The sequence below is a fragment of the Rana temporaria genome, chromosome 9 (genome assembly GCF_905171775.1).
Source record: "Rana temporaria chromosome 9, aRanTem1.1, whole genome shotgun sequence".
NCBI classification, from domain to species: Eukaryota; Metazoa; Chordata; class Amphibia; order Anura; family Ranidae; genus Rana; species Rana temporaria.
This window is the reverse complement of record NC_053497.1, coordinates 104,701,476-104,721,688: the sequence shown is the minus strand read 5'-3', so window position 1 is coordinate 104,721,688 and position 20,213 is coordinate 104,701,476. Positions and strand designations below refer to the sequence as shown.

The following is a 20,213-nucleotide window of genomic DNA, read 5'->3' as shown; positions in this document are numbered from 1 at the left end:
CCATAAAATCCATTTCTCTGAGTTCATAGACGGACTCAGCACCCACCCCTCCTTTGTTTGTACTGCTTGTTACGAACTGAGGCTGTTAGAGCAGGGTGTGGGTTATACCGGGGGGCCACGCCCCCTGGGAGGAGCTGCACTGAGGTTTGTGTTTGTTAACACTTTAAGTGCTTTTTTTCTGCCTAAACTCTCCTAGTGAAAGCGGATATAACCCTAATGTCAAAGAATGCTGTGTCCGTCTATGAACTCAGAGAAATGGATTTTACGGTGAGTACAAAAATCCTATTATTTTTACCACAGATACAGCCTGAATATAAAACCATTTATCCTTTTTCAATGGGAAAGATAAAGGAATTTTTCTGCACCTTTCTTACACCTCCAGCGCCGCGGCTGCGCCTGGTGTGTCCTCCTTCTTCCTCCACTTCCCTACTGAGCCAGTGAGCGGCGAGCCTCAGCTCAGCCTGTGCATGTCACATCCAACATGTCTGCCTAGTCCTCTCCTAATAGACGGAACATAACCCAATTGTCAAGACTAAAGTAGCTGTGTCCGTGCATGGGCACATTTTTTGGGCACATAGAGATTTCTCCACTAGACAGCAAGGGTCAGTTTCTAGCTTTTTTTTGTAGCCGTATAATTAATTAAATGAATTCATAAATAATCTCTGATGTTACTGTCAGCCAGTTATAAGTACTGAACCGTCTATCTTCTGCTTTGTCTTGTAGGAGGTTAAATCTTTGTTGGAAGATTTAAGTGTTGAGAAAGGGGAACTGAATGCGCAGCTGAATGAGAAAAGACTGCAGATCTCCAACCTTAAACAAGAAGTGATGCAGGAAGAGGACAATCTACAAAAACTCACCTCTCAGGTTCACAAACAGAAAACTGGTAATATATATAGCATGTCATCATTCATCCCAGTAGAAAATGGAAGCTTGCCGCAAACCCCTTGAATTTATTATTTTTCAACATATCACCTACCTGTGAGGAGCACCAATCTGTTATTTCTGCAGAAATATGTGCATTTATTATTTTTTCCCCACAGGAACCTGGAAAGCATTGCACACACGATCAGTAGATCATGTATGCAATATTAGGCTCCTGCAGATTCTCAGTAAACCTGGCTGCCCGTATTTTCCATATGGTGAGACAGTTACCGAAGAGCAGGAGGATCAATAAACTACGGGAACGCTCACCAGCATCGTCACAGTTCATTAACTACTACAAGCGTTTTGCTGTGGTTCCAAACTGTACTTGTAGTACATTCCTTTACAGATTGCACTGTTGTTAAACTTGGATAGTGGGTGCAGTTAGAGGAACCCCACCCGCTGTCACAGGGGCAGGATTGGGCGGGACTGCTGGAGCATGTTATATTGGTGTAACATCTAACATGCTCCCAAAAGTGAATGTATCCTTTAATTTTCACAGCATTGTTGCCAATAATCAGATGTACCAATTAATTTAAACCTATTATATCTTCGTATTCACATTTGTGTTCAAGATGGGCTTGCACCTGCACAACTTTGGAACCAAAAAGGAAGCAAACGCTCCTGCGCTCAAAAGATTACCGTAGGGTAAACTGGAGAAGGGAATCTTCACAAATCATGCCATCGCATTAGCTGTGCTGCCACTCTCAATAGGTCAGGCGAAACCCAGAGGATCCCTGCATTCCAATTCACAATTGCAGGAAAATGTGACCGGCTCTCTATGGAGACAGTTCACATATCTCCAATGTGGCTCCAGTGCGAATTTGCACAGAAGCCCGTTTCAGGTCCGAATTTGGTCCAAAATGCGGGCTAAAATAGGATCTGAAACAGTGAACCAGGACACACAGGACCCCTGCTGAGAGCCGCATCGGCATCCAGTGTGAACCGAGCCTTAAAGAAAATAAGTACAGAGGGCGCAACACTGAAATTTATTAAAAGTAGAATTGCATACTCACAAACAAGTGATTAAATCAGGCGGATAGTAAAAAGTTCATCATTTGCATCATCCGGCAAAGTGTTGCAAAGGTAATGCGCAAGGCTGGTGTGCCCTCGATCCTTATTTTCTTTTAGGCCCCGTACAGACGACCGAACATGTCTGCTGAAACTGGTCCGCGGACCAGTTTCAGCAGACATGTTCGGTCGTGTGTAGGCCCGAGCGGGCAGGATTCCAGCAAACATTTGCCCGCCGGGCCTTTTCCCAGCGGGCAAATATTTCCGGACTTGTTTTAAAACAGCCCGCTGGAATCCTGTCCCCTCGGACATGTTCGGTCGTCTGTACAGACCTACCGTACATGTCCGAGCGCCCGCCATCCCTCGCATGCGTCGAATGACTTTGATGCATGCGTGGAAGCATTTAACTGGCAGGGCCGCCCACGTCGCCGCGTCATCGTCGCGGCAAAGGCGCGGACACGCCCCGCGTATTGTTTACGCGCGGATTTCTGTATGATGGTGAGTACAGCCACCATACAGAAATCCCCGGGCATACATGTACGGTGAAAACGGTCCGGCGGACCGGTTTCATCGTACATGTATGCTCGTCTGTACGCGGCATTAGAGACAACTTTGTAACCACAAACACTTTGTACATACTGCACTGAAGAAGGGAACCCCTTTTTTTTTTTTTTTTTTTTTGCCCCAAAATGTGCTGGATATACAACATATGATCAAGAAGTGCATTTGAAATCAAGATCAGTTTGCTGCTTCTTTATTCATAAAGGTTTTCTGTTCCTACATGGAGTGCTTGCCTTATCTGCTTTTTATCCAGTTTGCATCCCCTAATGTGTGGTTGTGGACTGTTACTCTATTGTGCAAGTGACTATGGACACCGGATGCATTGTGTGTTTTGAGCTAAACTGTTTCTTGCAATAGCAGTAAAGACCTGTACTACTAGCAGTCTTTTAAAGTCTTTTTTAACTTATTATAGTTGGTCTTAAAATGTTTTTGCTCTGCTGTGGCTTTCTGCTTGTAAAAAATACTTTTCTCTTGTAGAGTTAAAGCATGTGCTGGAAATGCAGCAACTAGAAACGACAGAGCTTCAGGGATTGAAACTGCAGCATGACCATAAAATTAATGATCTGGAGAAGACTCAGTCACTGATGCTGCAGGTGAGTTCTGCCAATAAGCCTCATTCCAACCCAGCGTTGGACTCATGTGGAAATGCCGCTTTCAGGGATCATGTTGTACACACATACACGGATAAACACAGATGCAGAGAAGCATCAGCATTTACAAGAGTACGACTGTGTACAGACATTGACTTGTATAGCCGGCTGTACGTAGCACCTGTGGCTTCCTGGATGTGGGAAAGCACCTGCATTTTTTTACGCTCAGACTGGACCGTAATGTACAGAGAGGCAGTTGGCTGTATGTGTGTTTACAATAATAGTAATATAACTTGCTGCAGAGTAAAATAATGTGATGAGACACATCAAATTGATTCAATAGACAGGCTTTTTCAATTTAATTATGTTTTAGGACACTGGGCATGGAGCACAATCCATAGATTATGAAAAATGATAAAAGCTACGGAGTTAAAAAAAAAAGTGCTTCAATTTTTTTTATTATGTCAGAATTGTGAGCATACATTTGTGTGCTAGTACTATTTGATATTTTCTTTTTTACCTGTTAACGTGTGATTGCAGGGTAAACTGGAACTGGAGAACCTGCAGAGAATGTTACAGCGCATACACAGCGAGGCAGACTGGAAGAAGCAGCTTCTAGAAAAAGATCACCAGGAGATAGAGCTTCTTATGACACAGATGCACACGCTGCAGGAGAAGGTGGAAATCCTGAGTAAAGAAAAGGAACAGCTGGAGGAGAGCAGAGATGACCTGGAGCACAAACTGGCTCATACTAAGAAGTAATTGCTAAACTTCTGTTTTTATCTGACATACTGTGATGACCACTACAGAAAGAAGCTTTCCGGTACATTGTTGGGTCTGTTTTCTGCTGCCCAGCTTTCTTCTTTGTAATATTATCTGACTACTTCACTCACACATACGTCCCTGGAAGTTTTACTTCACTTTTATGTGCGTCAGTGATCTAGTGTGTGTGTGTGTGTGTGTGTGTGTGTGTGTGTGTGTGTATACATTTGTTCTTCTCTAGTAACATTCTTAATACTCTCTAAGCTATTTCTTCAATTAAGAAGTCAGATGAGATGCCCAAGCCTCTTTATACAGCAGCTTTGTAGTTTGGTGTTTTCTCAGCGATAGCTTTGAAGGGCACTTGTCTCTGTGTTGCTTTCCAGACCTTGGTGTACTCTGTTCGTATGGGGCAGGGTGCGCTCCAGGTCCAAAGCAATGGCACAGTCTCTGGTGTGACCCAGTCTCTGAAGATTCACTTGTGAGTAAGCCTGTGGACATGGTGAGGATCCCCTTCAGGCACTGAACTCTGCATGTGGTGCTTTCAAAAACCTTTTTACTCTGCCAGTTAGCAGCAGAGTGCCTTTCTAAAATAAAAGTAAAGGCACACCCTCTGGAGTGACCCAATCTCTGAGAACTCATTTGTCAGTAAGTCTATGATGGTATCCTTCGGGCATTGAACTCTAATGGTGCTGTCCAGGCCTTGTTTACAGTGTTATTAGCCTCAGAGTATCTTCCTGGCCTTGAGCAGTGGCACAGGCACTGCCGTGACCCAGTATCTCTGTAGAGCCATTTGTTGGTAGGTCTTTGGACCCTGCATTTTGAAGCTTTGTAGACCACGTGTATTGTGTCAGCCATAGAGTATCTTCCTGACTCTGTTCTGTAGCAAAGCCTCTGGTGTGATCCAGTCTTCATAGACTCACTTTCCAAGAATATCTGTGTTATGGTTAATACATTTTCATATACGCCTTTGGACTTTCAACTGTGCTAATGGCACTTTTCAGACTTTCGGGTATTTTATCTGTAACCACAAAGCAATTCTCTAGATTTTAAACTTTGGAACAGACCAAGTCTTGTGCTAATCACTTAATATGTATAACAGGCATAGCTGTAGTGACAGGAGCCTTTTGACTGTTGGATACCCTTTTTTAAATTCTGCCCTTTATTGTTCTGTGGAAATGGTCATTCTTACCTCTGACATCATCTGCTACTTAAATACACATGCATCCCAAGCCTTTTTCTTGCCTTGTGGCTTAAAAAGAAGCACCATCCCATTGCTATTATTTCTTTACGCCCATAGTTGTTTATCCAATCTCTGGGTTGTCATTGCATTGCCCGCCTCTGGTGATTTTATCTCCTTCAGCTGCCTACAACCCTCAAGTACCAAGTGCTTGGGTTTGTGAGTAAACAAGGCCTAGTTCCTTGATGCTCACAGTGCACCACGTACAACCCCAATTTTCTGTGCATTAATATGGTGCGTTTTTGTGAGTTTCTTAGTGAATGTATTCAGTCAGCATAATATATCCCGATTCCCACCCTCTTAGTGTATTTATCAATAGGAGGACATTAAGGAGGGAGGGGAGTGTCATTTACCACTGTGTATACGCCCACATGTGTGGCTCTATAGTCATGTATGCTGCACAGATAAGGAAATTAAGAGCTTAGAAGGGAACTGAGTTTGAGCATGCTCCATAAAGAACAGCAGCTGATGTACACAATCTCAGGCTGCAGTGGGGACACAGAGAGGAAGGCAGGGACAGCTGAAAGCAGGCTCAAACAGGTATATTTCGCTCCACACAAAATGAATTCTTTATTGGCTTTGTGAGTATGAACACTCTGTTATATAGCATGTGATGAGTTTTTCGGTCTGGGTTTTAAAGCTTTAAAAGCACTTAAGAGTTGGGAGTTATCTATGATATATATGGCTATGCCATGTCTCCATGGGAACCTGTCCTCCTTTTCTCTTATTTCTTACTTCAATATCCCCCCTTGGGGCTCCTCTCTCTGCTCCGACCCACCTGGTAATTTTTCCACCATTTTTTGTTTCCCTTTCCGAGGCTTTTACCCTCAAAGATAATGTCCCTCCTTCCCTCCCTAGCCCATGCCCCTTAAAAATTGGATTCTGGGTCCTATACAGCACCTAGAGTCTTCATTCATCCCTTTTAAGTGAAGCCACCACCTAAATTAGGCTTCACATTTCTCCCAAGCCATTGGTTGCTAGGCAGCTGTTCAGTTTCTGACGATGCTTCTGCTTCGAGGTGTTTCTACTGTTATAATAGTTTGTTTTAAGACCAATTGGCCTTCGTTTTCTTCCTGAAGATCTGTTGCAATTGTTTAGCAGTCATGTTGCACTCCTCCCTTCGACTATTGCTTGAGGACATCCCGTGGTCTATGAATCGATTTATTGTGTCCTGTACTGTACGATAATGAAAAGAGGCATTTTGACATACCTGTAAATTTCATGTCTTGGAGTTAGTATAGGCCACAGGTTCCTCATTTCTCTTATCTCTTTCCTCTCTATTGCTTGCTAACGAAACCGTTTCTCATGAAGTGGGCAGGGTTATATTACACTATGGGGAAGACCCATAAAGCTTTTGCCAGTGTCCATTCACCTGAAGGTAGCGGCATAAAATCCCACAGTCTATGTATCAATTCCAGTGTCCTGTACTTGCTCCAAGATATAGAATTTACAGGTACGTTAAAAGTTCTTTTTTTTTTTATCACATACTGTGATTTGTAACTGTTTTTCCTCATAATCAGGGCCCTAGCCAACACAGAAGAAAGTACAAGGACGACGAGCAGCACGCTAGACAAGCTAGAGTCTGATATAAAAAGCCTACAGAATGAGCTCAGTCAGCTGAGCAAGCAGAAACAATCATTGAGAAAGGAAACCACAGCCAATCAACAGACACTGCAAGGTGAGAGCTGAGACTGCATCTGTCATCTCTGACTAGCTTTTGTCCTCTTTCTTATCTCACACAGCTACTAACATCCTTGACCACATCTGTAATCCTGACTAGCATTTTTCATGTCTCACACAGCAACAAATTCCTCTGATTGCATCTGTCACCCCAGACTTTGTCCCCCTCTCCCTGCCTCACATGGCTAACTGCTCTATCCTCATCTGTAACCCCTGACTAACGTTTGCCTCCTCTATCCTGCTCCACAAAACTAATAACAACCCGTAACTAAATGTATAACCCCTGAATGACCGTCGTCTCCCTCTCCCTTCCCCACCAGCTACTAATAGCTCAGACTGTGTCTGTCACCAAAGTTTGACCAATGTACCCCCTCTTTACCCACAGAGTAAAAACACCTTTGCTTGCATCTGACAACTCCTATTATGCAGACCTTTGTCTGTTTCTCATAACTCCCACATATAGTATAGGAAGGGGTTCTTTACAGTTAGAGTGGTTAAGCTTCTGCATGTGTTAATGTCTGCATCAGGAATCAAATACCCTTTTCTCCACTAAGGGGGCTAAATTGGCATCAACCATGGAAAGGGTTTGCTTTCTACTGGACTACAATGTCTGGACATTGTGCGGGAGATTTACTAAAACTGGTTCAGACAGAATCTGGTGCAGCTGTGCATAGCAACCAGTCAGCTTCTGTCAAAACTTAAAGTTTTCTTAAACCCAGGACCCTGCATTCATCTGGTCTCCCACAGTACATAGTACACAGAACATGGCAATGCAATTTTTTTTATTTATTATTATTTCAGGTACTTGTATATTGCCATTAATTTACGCAGTGCTTTACATTAACATCAGTCCCTGCCAGGGGCGGACTGACAACTCATGGGGCCCCCGGGCAATAGAAGACCATGGGGCCCCCGGGCAATAGAAGACCATGGGGCACACAGTAGGGCACATCAGGGAGTACACAGCACATCACAGGGCATGGGGCACACAGTAAGTCACATCAGGCGGTACACAGCAGGGCATGGTGGCATATAGCAGGGCAAAGAACACAACACGGGGCATGGGGCACATAGTAGGGTACATTAGGGGTAAACAACAAAGCACAGGGCACATCCGGAAGTACACAGCAGGGCACAGAGCACAGGTCATGGGGCACACAGTAGGTCACATAACAGGGCACACAGGGAACATCATGAGTCACAGGGCACATTAGGCAGTACACAACAAGGCACATCACAGGGCATGGGCCACACAGTAGGGCACATCAGGGAGTACACAGCACATAACCACAGTAGAGCACATCACAGGGCACACAGTAAGTCACATCAGGCAGTACACATCAGGGCATGGGGCACATAGAAGGGCAAAGGACACATCACAGGGCATGTGGCACACAGTATGGCACATCCGGGGAGTACACAGCAGGGCACATCGCAGGCCATGGGGTACACAGTATGGCAAATAGCAGGGCACACAACCAAAACACAGGGCACACAGCAGAGCACTGGGATCCTTCAGACACAGCACAGTGTCTCTCAGGGCAGCCGTGGGGGGAGAAGGCACAGGGGGACACCATGGGTTGGTGGAAGGCACAGAGGGACACTGGGGGGGGTTAAGGTACAGGGGGACATGGTGGGTGGAGGACACTGTGGGGGTGTAAGACACAGGGGGACACTGTGGGGGAGTGTAAGGCACAGGGCGGGATGGTGGGGGAGTGTAAGGCAGAGGGGGACACGGTGGGTGGAGAACACAGGGGGACACTGTGTGGGGGCGGTGTAAGGCACAGGGGGACACTGTTGGGGTGGGGGGGGTGGAGGACACAGGGGGACACTGTGAGGGGTGTAAGGCACAATGGGACATGATGGGTGGAGGAGGACACAGGGGGATACTGTGTGGGGGGGGGGTGTAAGCCACAGGGGGATAGTGTGGGGGTGTAAGGCACAGGGGGACACGGTGGGGGGATGTAAGGCACAAGGGGACACTGTGGGGGGTGTAAGGCACAGGGGGACACTGTGGGGGGTATAAGGCACAGGGGGACATGGTGGGTGGAGGAGGACACAGGGGGACACTGTGGGGCAGGGTGTAAGGCGCAGGGGGACACGGTGGGGGGGATGTAAGGCACAGGGGGACACGGTGGGTGGGGAAGGACACTGTGGGGGGGTGTAAGGCACAAGAGGACACTGTGGGAGGGTGTAAGGCACAGGGGGACACTGTGGGGGGGGGGGGGGTAAGGCACAGGGGGACATGGTGGGTGGGGAAGGACACTGTGGGGGGGTGTAAGGCACAAGAGGACACTGTGGGAGGGTGTAAGGCACAGGGGGACACTGTGGGGGGTGTAAGGCACAGGGGGACACGGTGGGTGAGGGAGAACATTGTGGGGGGGTGTAAGGCACAAGGGGACACTGTAGGGGGGTGTGGGGCACAAGGAGACACTGTGGGGGGTGTAAGGCACAAGGGGACACTGTAGGGGGGTGTGGGGCACAAGGAGACACTGTGGGGGGTGTAAGGCACAGGGGGACACTGTGGGGGGGTGTAAGGCACAGGGGGACACGGTGGGGGGGTGTAAGGCACAGGGGGACACGGTGGGTGAGGGAGAACATTGTGGGGGGGTGTAAGGCACAAGGGGACACTGTAGGGGGGGTGTGGGGCACAAGGAGACACTGTGGGGGGTGTAAGGCACAGGAGGACACTGTGGGGGGGTGTAAGGCACAGGGGGACACGGTGGGTGAGGGAGAACATTGTGGGGGGGTGTAAGGCACAAGGGGACACTGTAGGGGGGGTGTGGGGCACAAGGAGACACTGTGGGGGGTGTAAGGAACAAGGAGACACTGTAGGGGGGGGTGTAAGGCACAGGGGGACACAGTGGGTGTGGGAGGACAATGTGGGAGGACAATGTGGGAGGATGTAAGGCACAAGGGGACACTGTGGAGGGGTTAAGACACAGGGGGACACTGTGGGGGGAGAGGGACACTATGGAGGGAGAGGACTGAGGAAGACTATCACGGGGCCTCCTGTGGTCCTGTGACCTTTACTATATGCCATGCCGCCCGCTCCTGCCTCTGGGATGGTGGCCATGGTACCTCCAGCAAAAACAGTGCCTCACCCGCCTGAATAAATGAAGCAGTCTGACGGATTCAACGGGATGCGACTGTGATGATACCTCTCACAGCGCGCTGCTCCTTGCCGGCTCCTCCTCTCTTCTCATCCTGGGGCTCTCCTCCTCATTAGCAGTGGTTCCAGCCTCCGACGTGACTGACGTCACTGGTTGCTACACGCCAAGCGGCACAGGCGTTAGCAACCAGGGCAGGGAAAGACTAGCCAGCGGAACAGCTCCACCCACCTCCTCCCTCCAGCGCGGCGTAATGACCAGAGTCTCTCTCTTCCTGCCGCTGATTATACCGATGTGAGAGAGACTCGGTTGGGACTGCAGTCAGGGGCGGACTGAGCCGACCCGGGCCCCCCTCCACCACGGGCCCTCGGGCAGTGCCCGACTGACCGAATGGTCAGTCCGCCCCTGGTCCCTGCCCTCAAGGAGCTTACAACCTAAGGTCCCTAACTCGCAACCCTACATGCACATACTAGGGGCAATTTAGACTGGAGCCAATTAACTACCAGCATGTTTTTGGAGTGTCAGAGAAAACCGGACTACCCGGAGGAAACACACGCAGGCACAGGGAGAACATGAAAACTCCAGGCAGGTAGTGTCGTGGCTGGTATTCGAACCAGCGACCTTTTTGCTGCTAGACTATAGTAAATGTAAACTGCTAAAGTGGGTACCTGAGACCCGATTGGCCGAGAAGAAACGCAGGTAAAGCTGAGTAGGAGGAGTTGCTGCCCTCTGCCTGAAGGAAGACTGAGGGGGGGGGTGTGCGCGATGATTCGACCAACCGGTGGAGGCTGATCTGCCCGACTGGGGCTGGGGGATTGTTTGCCAACCCCCCCCCCCCCCCCCCCAAAAAAAAAACAATATAGCACCAGCCGCCACTGGTGAATAATTTACTTCCCCAAGGCTGTTAACTGGCATGTGAATTGGTAAAAATCTCCATTTACTACAGTAGCAAAGCTAAGGAAAACAAAGAAATCATGTGCATATCTAAAAGTTGCATCAAATTTTTTTTAAATGGGAACTAAACTCTTTCTGCCAAGGATGGCAACTTGGTGTTGCACCTGTAACCAGCATATGACACCAGCCATTTGAGGGCTTAATAGATCAGTTGAGAGCTGACATAAGCACCCTTAGATGTTTGCTATAAATGTGCTAGCAGGCAGAATGTAAATGAAAACCCTGCAGAAAAAATATTGGTATATCAAAGAGTTTATTGAACATTGAAAGTAAAATTAGCAGCAATAAATTAAAAATGATGAACTTACTGAAATACACCCTTTGAACTGTTGCTACTATTATTTACTTCCCTCTTTTGTCCCAATACCTCTCACTATAACTTCTGATAGACAGCTTGGTTTGTATGTAAATAGTGGACAGACATACAATTATTGCATGCATTACATGCAGACAGTTACAACATAAAGTGCTTTATTGCATAGTGGTCCTTCAGCTTGGCATTAAGCTGGAGATACACTGGAATATTCTCATATGAACATTCAAACAAAAATACTCATCAGTACATTCGATAATGCTATCAGAAACTTGATGAATGCTGTTCAAAAGTATTTCAAAATGTCTTTTTTTATTTATTTATTTATTTTTTCAACGTAGAATATACATTTACAGAACATTAGAAAAAAAATCACGTTAACCTCAGCCAATACAGAAACACATTGTTTTTTTTTTTTTTTACTAAAGGCAAATCCACTTTGCACTACAAGTGCAAAGTGCACGTGAAATTGCACTGAAAGTGCACTTGGAAGTGCAGTCACTGTAGATCCGAGGGGGACATGCAAGGAAAATAAAAAACAGCATTTTAGCTTGCACATGATTGGATGATAAAATCAGCAGAGCTTCTCCTCATTTCAGATCTTCCCCTCAGATTTACAGCGACTGCACTTCCAAGTGCACTTTCAGTGCAATTTCAAGTGCACTTTGCACAGTGCAAAGTGGATTACTTTTGGTAAAAAACCCCCATTGTGTTCCATTTCTATACACACCACATCAAGCTCAAAATGACAGGTAAAGGTAACGAAGGGGGTTATCAGACAATAATGACCAGCAGTGGTGATACATAGGATTCAGATTGAACACCCACTGAAATTAATGAGAAGCCAATACCCACACACAATAACATCAGGAGATGTTCTACGAAAAAGAAAAATTTATTAACCAGTTCCCGCCTACCCACAGTACACTTACTGTTGGCAGGTGGACAGCATGGGCAGACTGGATCACATACTGTACATGTCCAAATAGCGCAGTGCTGAATAGCAAAAAATGCTCTGCACATAAAGGGGGTAAAACCTTCTTGGAGGTCAAGTGGTCAAGCAAATGCAGGGAGGACTTGCGAATCATGCGAGGATTATTCCCAATAACCCAGCTGAACAGCCACTGGATTTCCAAGTGAGTAAGAAGCTATTAGGGGGAATAAGACTCAAGGTAGGACAGCAGTGGCTGAAGTTACCAACCAAAGAGGTCAAATCTTTTCATACTTAGGCTGGCCACAAATTATAATTTTTTTTACGTTCAACCAGAGGGTTTGAACCGGAAAAAAAATGTGCCAATTCCCCCATCAACACACTCTGTGCTGATGGGGGAATCCTTCCCGCAGCGCTATTGATCAACTTGTGTACAACCAGCTAGCCTATATATGAATCAAAATATTTGTCTGGTTCAGCAGGGGCCAGCCAAATTTTGATTCATGTATGGCCAGCTTTAGTAAAGTATTCCCTGATGTTATATCATATAACTTACCGTATATGCAACTTTAGACCTCATGCACACTGGACGTTTTAAAGCATCTGTTAGGAGAGTCTTGTCTGGTTTTGTGTTTTTTTTTTCTGCCTCCTAAACACCCCTGCATGTTATCCTATGTGTCCACGCACACATTTAGAGGCAGATATAAAAAAAAATACAGCCAGTCTGTCCAGGAGCAACAATGCTTTGGCAAAAAAACGCTTCACATGTGTAAATGCGTCTAAACACACGTTAACGCTAAGCGTATTTAACGCTTGAGCATTAATTCAATTTAACGGCCAGAATAAATTATTATAAATATAAGTAGTTGTACCAAAATGCTGCTGCCAGGAGGAAAGGAGACTTGGAGAGTTGGCAAAACATCCAGTGTACACGAGACCTAGATTGGGAGCACAGAATTATTCTGGGATTTCCACTTATCTAAAGTAGGGGGAGTCATAAGCCTAGTGCACATGATCAGAAAATCTGATAAAGAATAGAGTTTTCAAAGCGATCATACAATAATCTGATTGTTATTACACAGCTTTCAAGAGCCAATCATGACAGTTTGTCCAAAAGGGACAAACACGAAAATGTTTCCCATACGATAACAGATCGTACCATTTTTTGTTTTAATCAGTACAGTATCTGTCCAAAAATACAATGCCAATACAATATATCACTTCCGAAGTTTTATTCTGTCATACACAATTTTTGGTAACTTTAGTAACTTCTTTATTTTCGTTATGAGACTGGAATGCAAAAAAAACAATAGACGATCATTTGTCCGATAATCTCATTAGGTATACCAGGCTTTAGCTTCCCACTGAGGGACATTTGCCTTTCTAGCATAAAACAGCAGAAGACCAAGCAGAGTTGTCATGGCCCTGTTAGCCTACTTCAACATTTCTTTGCTTTTAACATTCAATTTTAAAATAATTGGAATTTCCTGAATGAAAAGCACATTCACTATTAGAATTTCATTCATTCAAGAAAACATTTTCATACTCACCCTTTGATTTCTTTTCATAACTACAATTGTAAAGGATTATTGATTTGAAACCATTACCTATTAGAAGTATAAATGAGTGTTACCGAAAACGAACATCTTCAAACAAAATTCTACTTGTGTGTGGCCATTGGCCAGCTTCAGTCCTGCACTGCTGTGTTTTTTGTCTCAGATAGTAACATTTGATTATTTTGTCTATTTCAAAAGCCAGTTTCTGAGTTAAAGCGAAGTTCCGGCCACATCATTTTATTTTTTTCAGACATTCCATCATAATGCATTAATAACCAAAATAACGTTTATATTTGCTAGTGGATCTGAATTTTATAATTTTTTTTTATACTTCCAATTAAGAAAATCCTCTTCTGGCCATTGCCATGATGATTGTGGGCACGTGAAGTCCAATCGCAACCTCTTTCTTTCTTTGCGATGGAGAGGTGCATGCTGGGTAACCAGCATGCACCTCTCAATCTCGTGCATGCGCGATGCTCTGCCGGCCGTAGCGCCGATTGTTTAACAACAACATAGATGTGATCCGCCTTAAATTGTGTTGTTTCCTGTCTGGAAATAACAGGATTTTTGCTCACAGTACTGCCCATTGACTCCTGGAAAATGATGACTCACATTTTCCAGGAGTACAGGCGAGGGAGGAAGTGATGCGGAGCGCCGCAGACACGGAAGTGGCAGATTAGGAGCCACTACATAGCAACAGGGCATTTCTGATGAGTAAAAAAAAATGTTTATTCATACTATGAAAGGACTGTAAATATGTAAAAATGTTTTTTTTAGGGTGGAATTCTGCTTTAATTAAATAATGTACTGTTTCTGTTCTGCCTATTTTTTTTGTTCTTTTCTGCAAAATATAGTATAGTAGTATATTTACCTTCAGTTTTCCATTTATGCAGTTTATATCCGAGGATGCTTCTTGAAAAATCAAAACAAAGCTGGTGTTTACAATGTTTTCTTTTTTTATAGAGCAAGGGGAGGAGGTGAAGCTGCTGCAGGATGAGCTGACTGACTTGCGGGATCAGCTAAGGGTGGTAGAGCAGGTAAATGTTTCATGCTTTGTGTGTCTGAGGGTAAATCTATTGATGTTGACCCATACTAACCAGTCAGGTTCTCTCTGTCCTGTTTGACTATAGTATGGAAAAATAGAAAGGGGCAATCTGATTTTTATAATTGAGTATTCAATTAGACCTCATCATATCCTTGATTTGACATTTGTAATTCTGTTCTCCTCTGCAGTCAAGCAATAGTCCTACTGGCGCCACTCTAGTCCATCCATCACTCTGTTGCTTGACTCATCCAGCTCTCTTCTTCACCTTTCCAGTGTTGCGCCTCTCGGTCAATATTTCCACTGCCTACCATTTACTTAAAAAATTGAGTTCAGATATAGTTCACTGGTCTGGTGACAGTAGGAACTGGGAGCTAGTGTGGCAGCAATCCGGAACACTTCTGCTGACTTTTGCTGGTCAAGTGATACTGGGGCTGGTGTGGCAACAATCAGGGATACCGTTGCTGGCTTACACTGGTGTGGTGACACTGTAACTGGATTGGTGATTAGGGACACTGTAACTGGTGTGACGGTGATCAGGGACAATATGACTGGTGGTGTGGCAACAATCAGGGATACCATTGCTGGCTTACACTAGTTGGTTACACTGTAACTGGATTGGTGATCAGGGACACTGGAACTGGTGTGACGGTGATCAGGGACACTGGAACTGGTGTGACGGTGATCAGGGACACTGGAACTGGTGTGGTGGTGATCAGGGACACTGGAACTGGTGGTGTGGTGATCAGGGACACTGGGACTGGTGTGGTGGTGATCACAGACCATATGACTGGTGTGGCGGTGATTTAGGGACACTGACTAGCAGCAGTGATCTGGTGACATTGTAGTGCTGTATCAGTGATAATGGCTGATGGCACTGATATTCAGTGATATCAGAGCAGCCAGACATTGTACCTTATAGCCACAGCGGTACAATGTCACCATAGTGTAAAAAAAAAAAGTTATATACTCTAGGGAAGCGATTGGGATTTTTTTTGTACTGTGACTGCTTATATAGTCATGATGGCTTTAAAAGGAACTGTTTCTGACAGTCCATTGGAAATTATTGTAATAAACTGCGATTGGCTACAGCTATCACATGGTACAGGGAGGCGGTACTTGGCCCTGTATTGTGTGATTACTGTAACCAATCACAATAGTTCTGAATGGCAGCTATGTTTATCACTGGACTTGATTGTGATTGGTCACAGAGATCATATGGTACCAGGGCAGAGCACGGCCGCTTGGTCACACAATCGCACCCAACTACATATGAGATGACTATATTATTCTGTGTGTTTTGCTTCTCCCCTCTATTCAATGGTCCTCTATTTTTACCTGACCTTGTGAATGTTTAAAAGAAAAAAAAAATCCCAGTCTGGATAGCCACAAACTTTCAAAGCACTCCTGAGATGTCTGTTCTTTGATTTTCGACTTTTTGAGAATAGGTTGTGCCCAATGATGCTGAGTTTTTAACCCCTAGTTTGTTTTCCAGCGGGTGGTTGGTGTAAAAAATAGATGCTGGTTCATGAGGGTGGACCTTGCCTCTTGTTTTATGTTCCCCTGCTAGATGTAAGCTGCCATCATATTGTTTCTATTTAAAGTAGAACTAAAGGCAAAACATTTTTTTTTCATTTTGGATAGAGCAAGAAAGGGTTATAACCCCTGTCAGAATTTATTTTCTTGCCATCTTTGTCCCATTGCGGAGATTTCCCCTCACTTCCTGTCCCTTAGCCAAAGAGGAAGTTAGAGGAAATCTCTGTAAATCAAGGGAATTCCTTGGGGACCCTCAGGTCACCAAGACTAGTGGCCCCATTAGAAGATTTCCTCTCTTACTTTTCTGGGGACAACCTAATTTTCTTTTACTTTTACGTTCAATGATAATGGTAAATAGGATAAATAGAGAGGGTGAATCTCCTTAACGGGGGCACAGAATGCAATAAAAACTGGCAAGTGTTCTAATCCCTCTCCACTCCGCCAAAAAAAAAAAAGTTTTGCCTTTAGATATACTTAAAGCCTAAACTGAATAATGTGTGCAGAATAAATGGATTCCCTGAGGGAATGGAAGCTTGTGTGTTTGTGCTTAATTTGTTTTAGCAAGCTTGGAGAATAGAATGTCTGTCAAAACTTCCTTTCCCCGAAGTTAAAGGTTAGATATGTAAGGCTTATGCCGCGTACACACAGAATTTCCGATGGAAAAAGTCAGACGGAATTTTTTCATCGGATATTCCGACAGTGTGTATGCCCCATCGGACTTTTTCCGTCGGAAATTCTGAAGGACTTCGAAATAGAACATGTTCCCTTTTTTTTTGTCCGACGGAAAAAAATTATATCGAAATTCCGACATGCATGCTCGGAAACAATTTGACGCATGCTCAGACGCATTGAACTTAATTTTTCTAAGCTCGGAATTTGGTGTGTCCCTGTGTATGCAAGACAGCTTGAGTGGAATTCCTTCGGGAAAAACCCGTCGGAGTTTATTCCGACAGAAAAAAACGTTGTGTGTACGTGGCATTACATTTCGTTTTGTTATTTTCTGCAGATTAATCAAATATTTATTTTTTCTATTGGACTTTGGTATGTGTGTTTGAACTACTCCTTAGGGTTTTGGCTTAGCAAATATGTTCTCCCTGTTGAAAGTGTTAGTTGTTGGTCTGGTTTTCGCCTGTTTTGGGTAGTTTTTTACTCCTGTTTATTGATGGATGGATGGATGGTTGGTTGATCCGTCTCTTTGCTGGTCGAGGTCCATCTTTTCTTTAGGTAGCAGTTGGTCCCTTGGTCTAAAACAGATTTGATTGGTAGGTGTACCTGGTCATAGAAACGTTCATACTTGGTTTGGCTGTTTTCTTCATCTAGCCTTTTTTTAGGTATTGTTTCCATTCATTTGCTGTTGCCCTCTCCTCAGTTGTACTGCTTTTGAATATCGTACTGTTTAGGAATTGTTTTGTCAATTCATGCACATAAAAAAAAAAATGTATTTACTGTACAACCTTTTTCTTGAAGTCCATTTAAGGGAAATGGGTCCTGTACTGCTTGCTCACAAAACCTGGCATGATGGTTTGAAGTGGGGTTATACAGGGGCTGGCATTTTTTACTTGTAAGTGTCCTAGCCTCCTGTAGGCGGCAGTATAATCCAGCTGTTATGTTATCAGACTTAGAATTCTGGTGTCCCTCAAGGAACTTCAGGAAAAAGATTTTACAGTAAGAACAAAAATCTTATTTATTTTTTCTGAGCAATTTTCTACTGGTACAATGTAAGATGGAGAAGCTGGAATGAGATAGAAAAAATGATCCAATTTCTTGTATTTCTGTAGTCAGGCATTCTTTGTTATTGGATGAGGTTAGTTGGCAATATTTCAGTTGCTACAATTTATTTAATTTTATTTCTTTGGGGAAATCTATATTGCCATTCAGCAGAGGTTACAAACAGGAGCATTTCCATTACAAAAAAAATATCCATAGAAATACAGAGACATACAAAGAGAATATAATGAATCCATCCAAAACATATTGAAATTCTCATACATCACAGACAACGTATTTGATGACACTGGACCTCAAATGCTGATAAGCACCCCCCCCATTTTTTTTTGCTTATGGGTTTAACAGTAAACCTCATAATCAGATATTCCAAAAATAAACAGTTATGCCCCGTACACACCATCACTTTATGTGATGAAAAAAATGACGTTTTTAAAAACGTCACTTTAAATGACTGTGTGTGTGTGTGGGAAAACGTTGTTTTATGTCTTGTAAAAAACGACAAAAAAAAATTGAAGCATGCTTCAATTTTATGTGTTGTTTTTCAAAACAGTCATTTTTTACTTCACAGAAATTGACCGTGTGTAGCAAAAAACGTCGTTTAAAACAACGTTTTTTCACCCGCGCATGCCCAGAAGCTATTTATGAGGCAAGCTTCAATGGAAAAACGTGGTGAACGTAACCTCGCTTTGCTAGAGCATTGTGAGAAAAACGATGGTGTGTAGGCAACTTCGTCTTTGAAAATTGAAGTTTCAAAAACGTCATTTTTTACTTCACAGAAAATGTAGTTTTTTTTCATCACATAAAGTGATGGTGTGTACGGGGCATTAGTAGCCGAAACAACAACATAAACTGAAAATACACCATCCTAGAGAACATCATCTCTTCACCTCCCATGCCTTAACCTTTAAAATATTGACTTCCCCTTCTAGTGTGTCAGAGTCAACTCAGCGGAACCAAAGCTTCCTAAACTTTTTTGGAGCTCCCCTGGCTTTATAGGTCATTTGATTGAGCGGAATATCCGTATTGACCAATTTCAACCTCATTCCCACAGAGAGGTATTCAACATGGATCCATCTCCTCACAATAAGTTTGCGGCATAAAAGAAAAGTAATCTAATAAAACATTTCGTAGCCGCATCCATCTCCTCATCTTCAATAACCCCCAGCAAACCTAATAAAGGTAGGTGCTACAATTTTATTACATTAATGTTCTCTTATTCTCTTATAGGATATGAGGAACACTACAAAGCAGCGGGATGACATGTTGCGTGAGCAGTCCACCCTGAAAGATGAACTGTTAGAAACCACAAGCCGATACAGGCTGCTGCAGGAAAAGGAGAGCAGAAAGGAAGAACACCTGAAACAGCAACAACGTGCAATTGAAGGCAAGGAAGGCGAAATCAAGCAACAAGAAACTGTAAGACCAGCACACAGCTAATTTAATGATTCTGTTCGATATACTGTGCAATGCAATTTTGTGGAATTGCAATCAAATTCAGCATAGTTTATAAAGTAACTATGTGAAAACCTCTTACCACAGAAGGTTTATTATTAATAATATTATTAATAGTTGCAATTATTGCAACAATTCCTGACTTAAAGCGTATTTAAACCCAAAAACAAAAATGTTATGTTGCAGCTTACCAATCTTTAGATGTGGTGACTGCATGTTTTTTTTTTTTGTTTCTTTCCATTCAATAACACACTTTAGGGGTTATTTACGAAAGGCAAATTGACTTTGCACTACAAGTACAAACTACAAGTAAAAAGTGCACTTGAAATTGCACTGAAAGTGCACTTGGAAGTGCAGTCGCTGTAAATCTGAGGGGGAAGAGCTGAAATGAGAGGAAGCTTTGCTGATTTTATCATCCACTCATGTGCAAGCTTAAATGCTGTTTTTTATTTTCCTTGCATGTGCCCCTCGGATCTACAGCGACTGCACTTCCAAGTGCAATTTCAAGTGCACTTGTAGTACAAAGTGGATTTGCCTTTATTAAATAACCCCCTTTGTGTCTTGGGGTGTTTTTTCTATCTTTGGAGGAGCAACACACACACTTTGCGAGGGTAGTGTTAGATGGACTAGTGGATTTCTAGATGTACAATTTCTATGTAGGGTTGGCCTTCTTTGTGCTAGCTGCTGTGTTTTATTGCTTTTTGAGCACTCACTCATACTATTCAGACCTGTTATTACATGTAACTGTTTAGTATGACACGCAAGACAGACAACCAAATAATCAAAGGGTCTATATAACTTTTCCTATTCTTTCCCTATGTCACCACTC

General features: G+C 43.8%; 1 protein-coding gene across 3 annotated transcripts in view; it reads left to right on the top strand.

Annotated features, from left to right (window-relative positions):
* Positions 1-20,213, top strand: part of CNTRL (centriolin) — a 153,110-nt gene that overhangs the window by 109,924 nt on the left and 22,973 nt on the right. For all 3 annotated transcript variants that reach the window (XM_040324045.1, XM_040324044.1, XM_040324046.1), the window contains 6 exons: positions 724-883; positions 2,971-3,086; positions 3,624-3,841; positions 6,603-6,760; positions 14,590-14,663; positions 19,160-19,348. In XM_040324045.1, the coding sequence (XP_040179979.1) occupies positions 724-883; positions 2,971-3,086; positions 3,624-3,841; positions 6,603-6,760; positions 14,590-14,663; positions 19,160-19,348 (915 nt within the window). The remainder of the gene's footprint in view (positions 1-723; positions 884-2,970; positions 3,087-3,623; positions 3,842-6,602; positions 6,761-14,589; positions 14,664-19,159; positions 19,349-20,213) is intronic.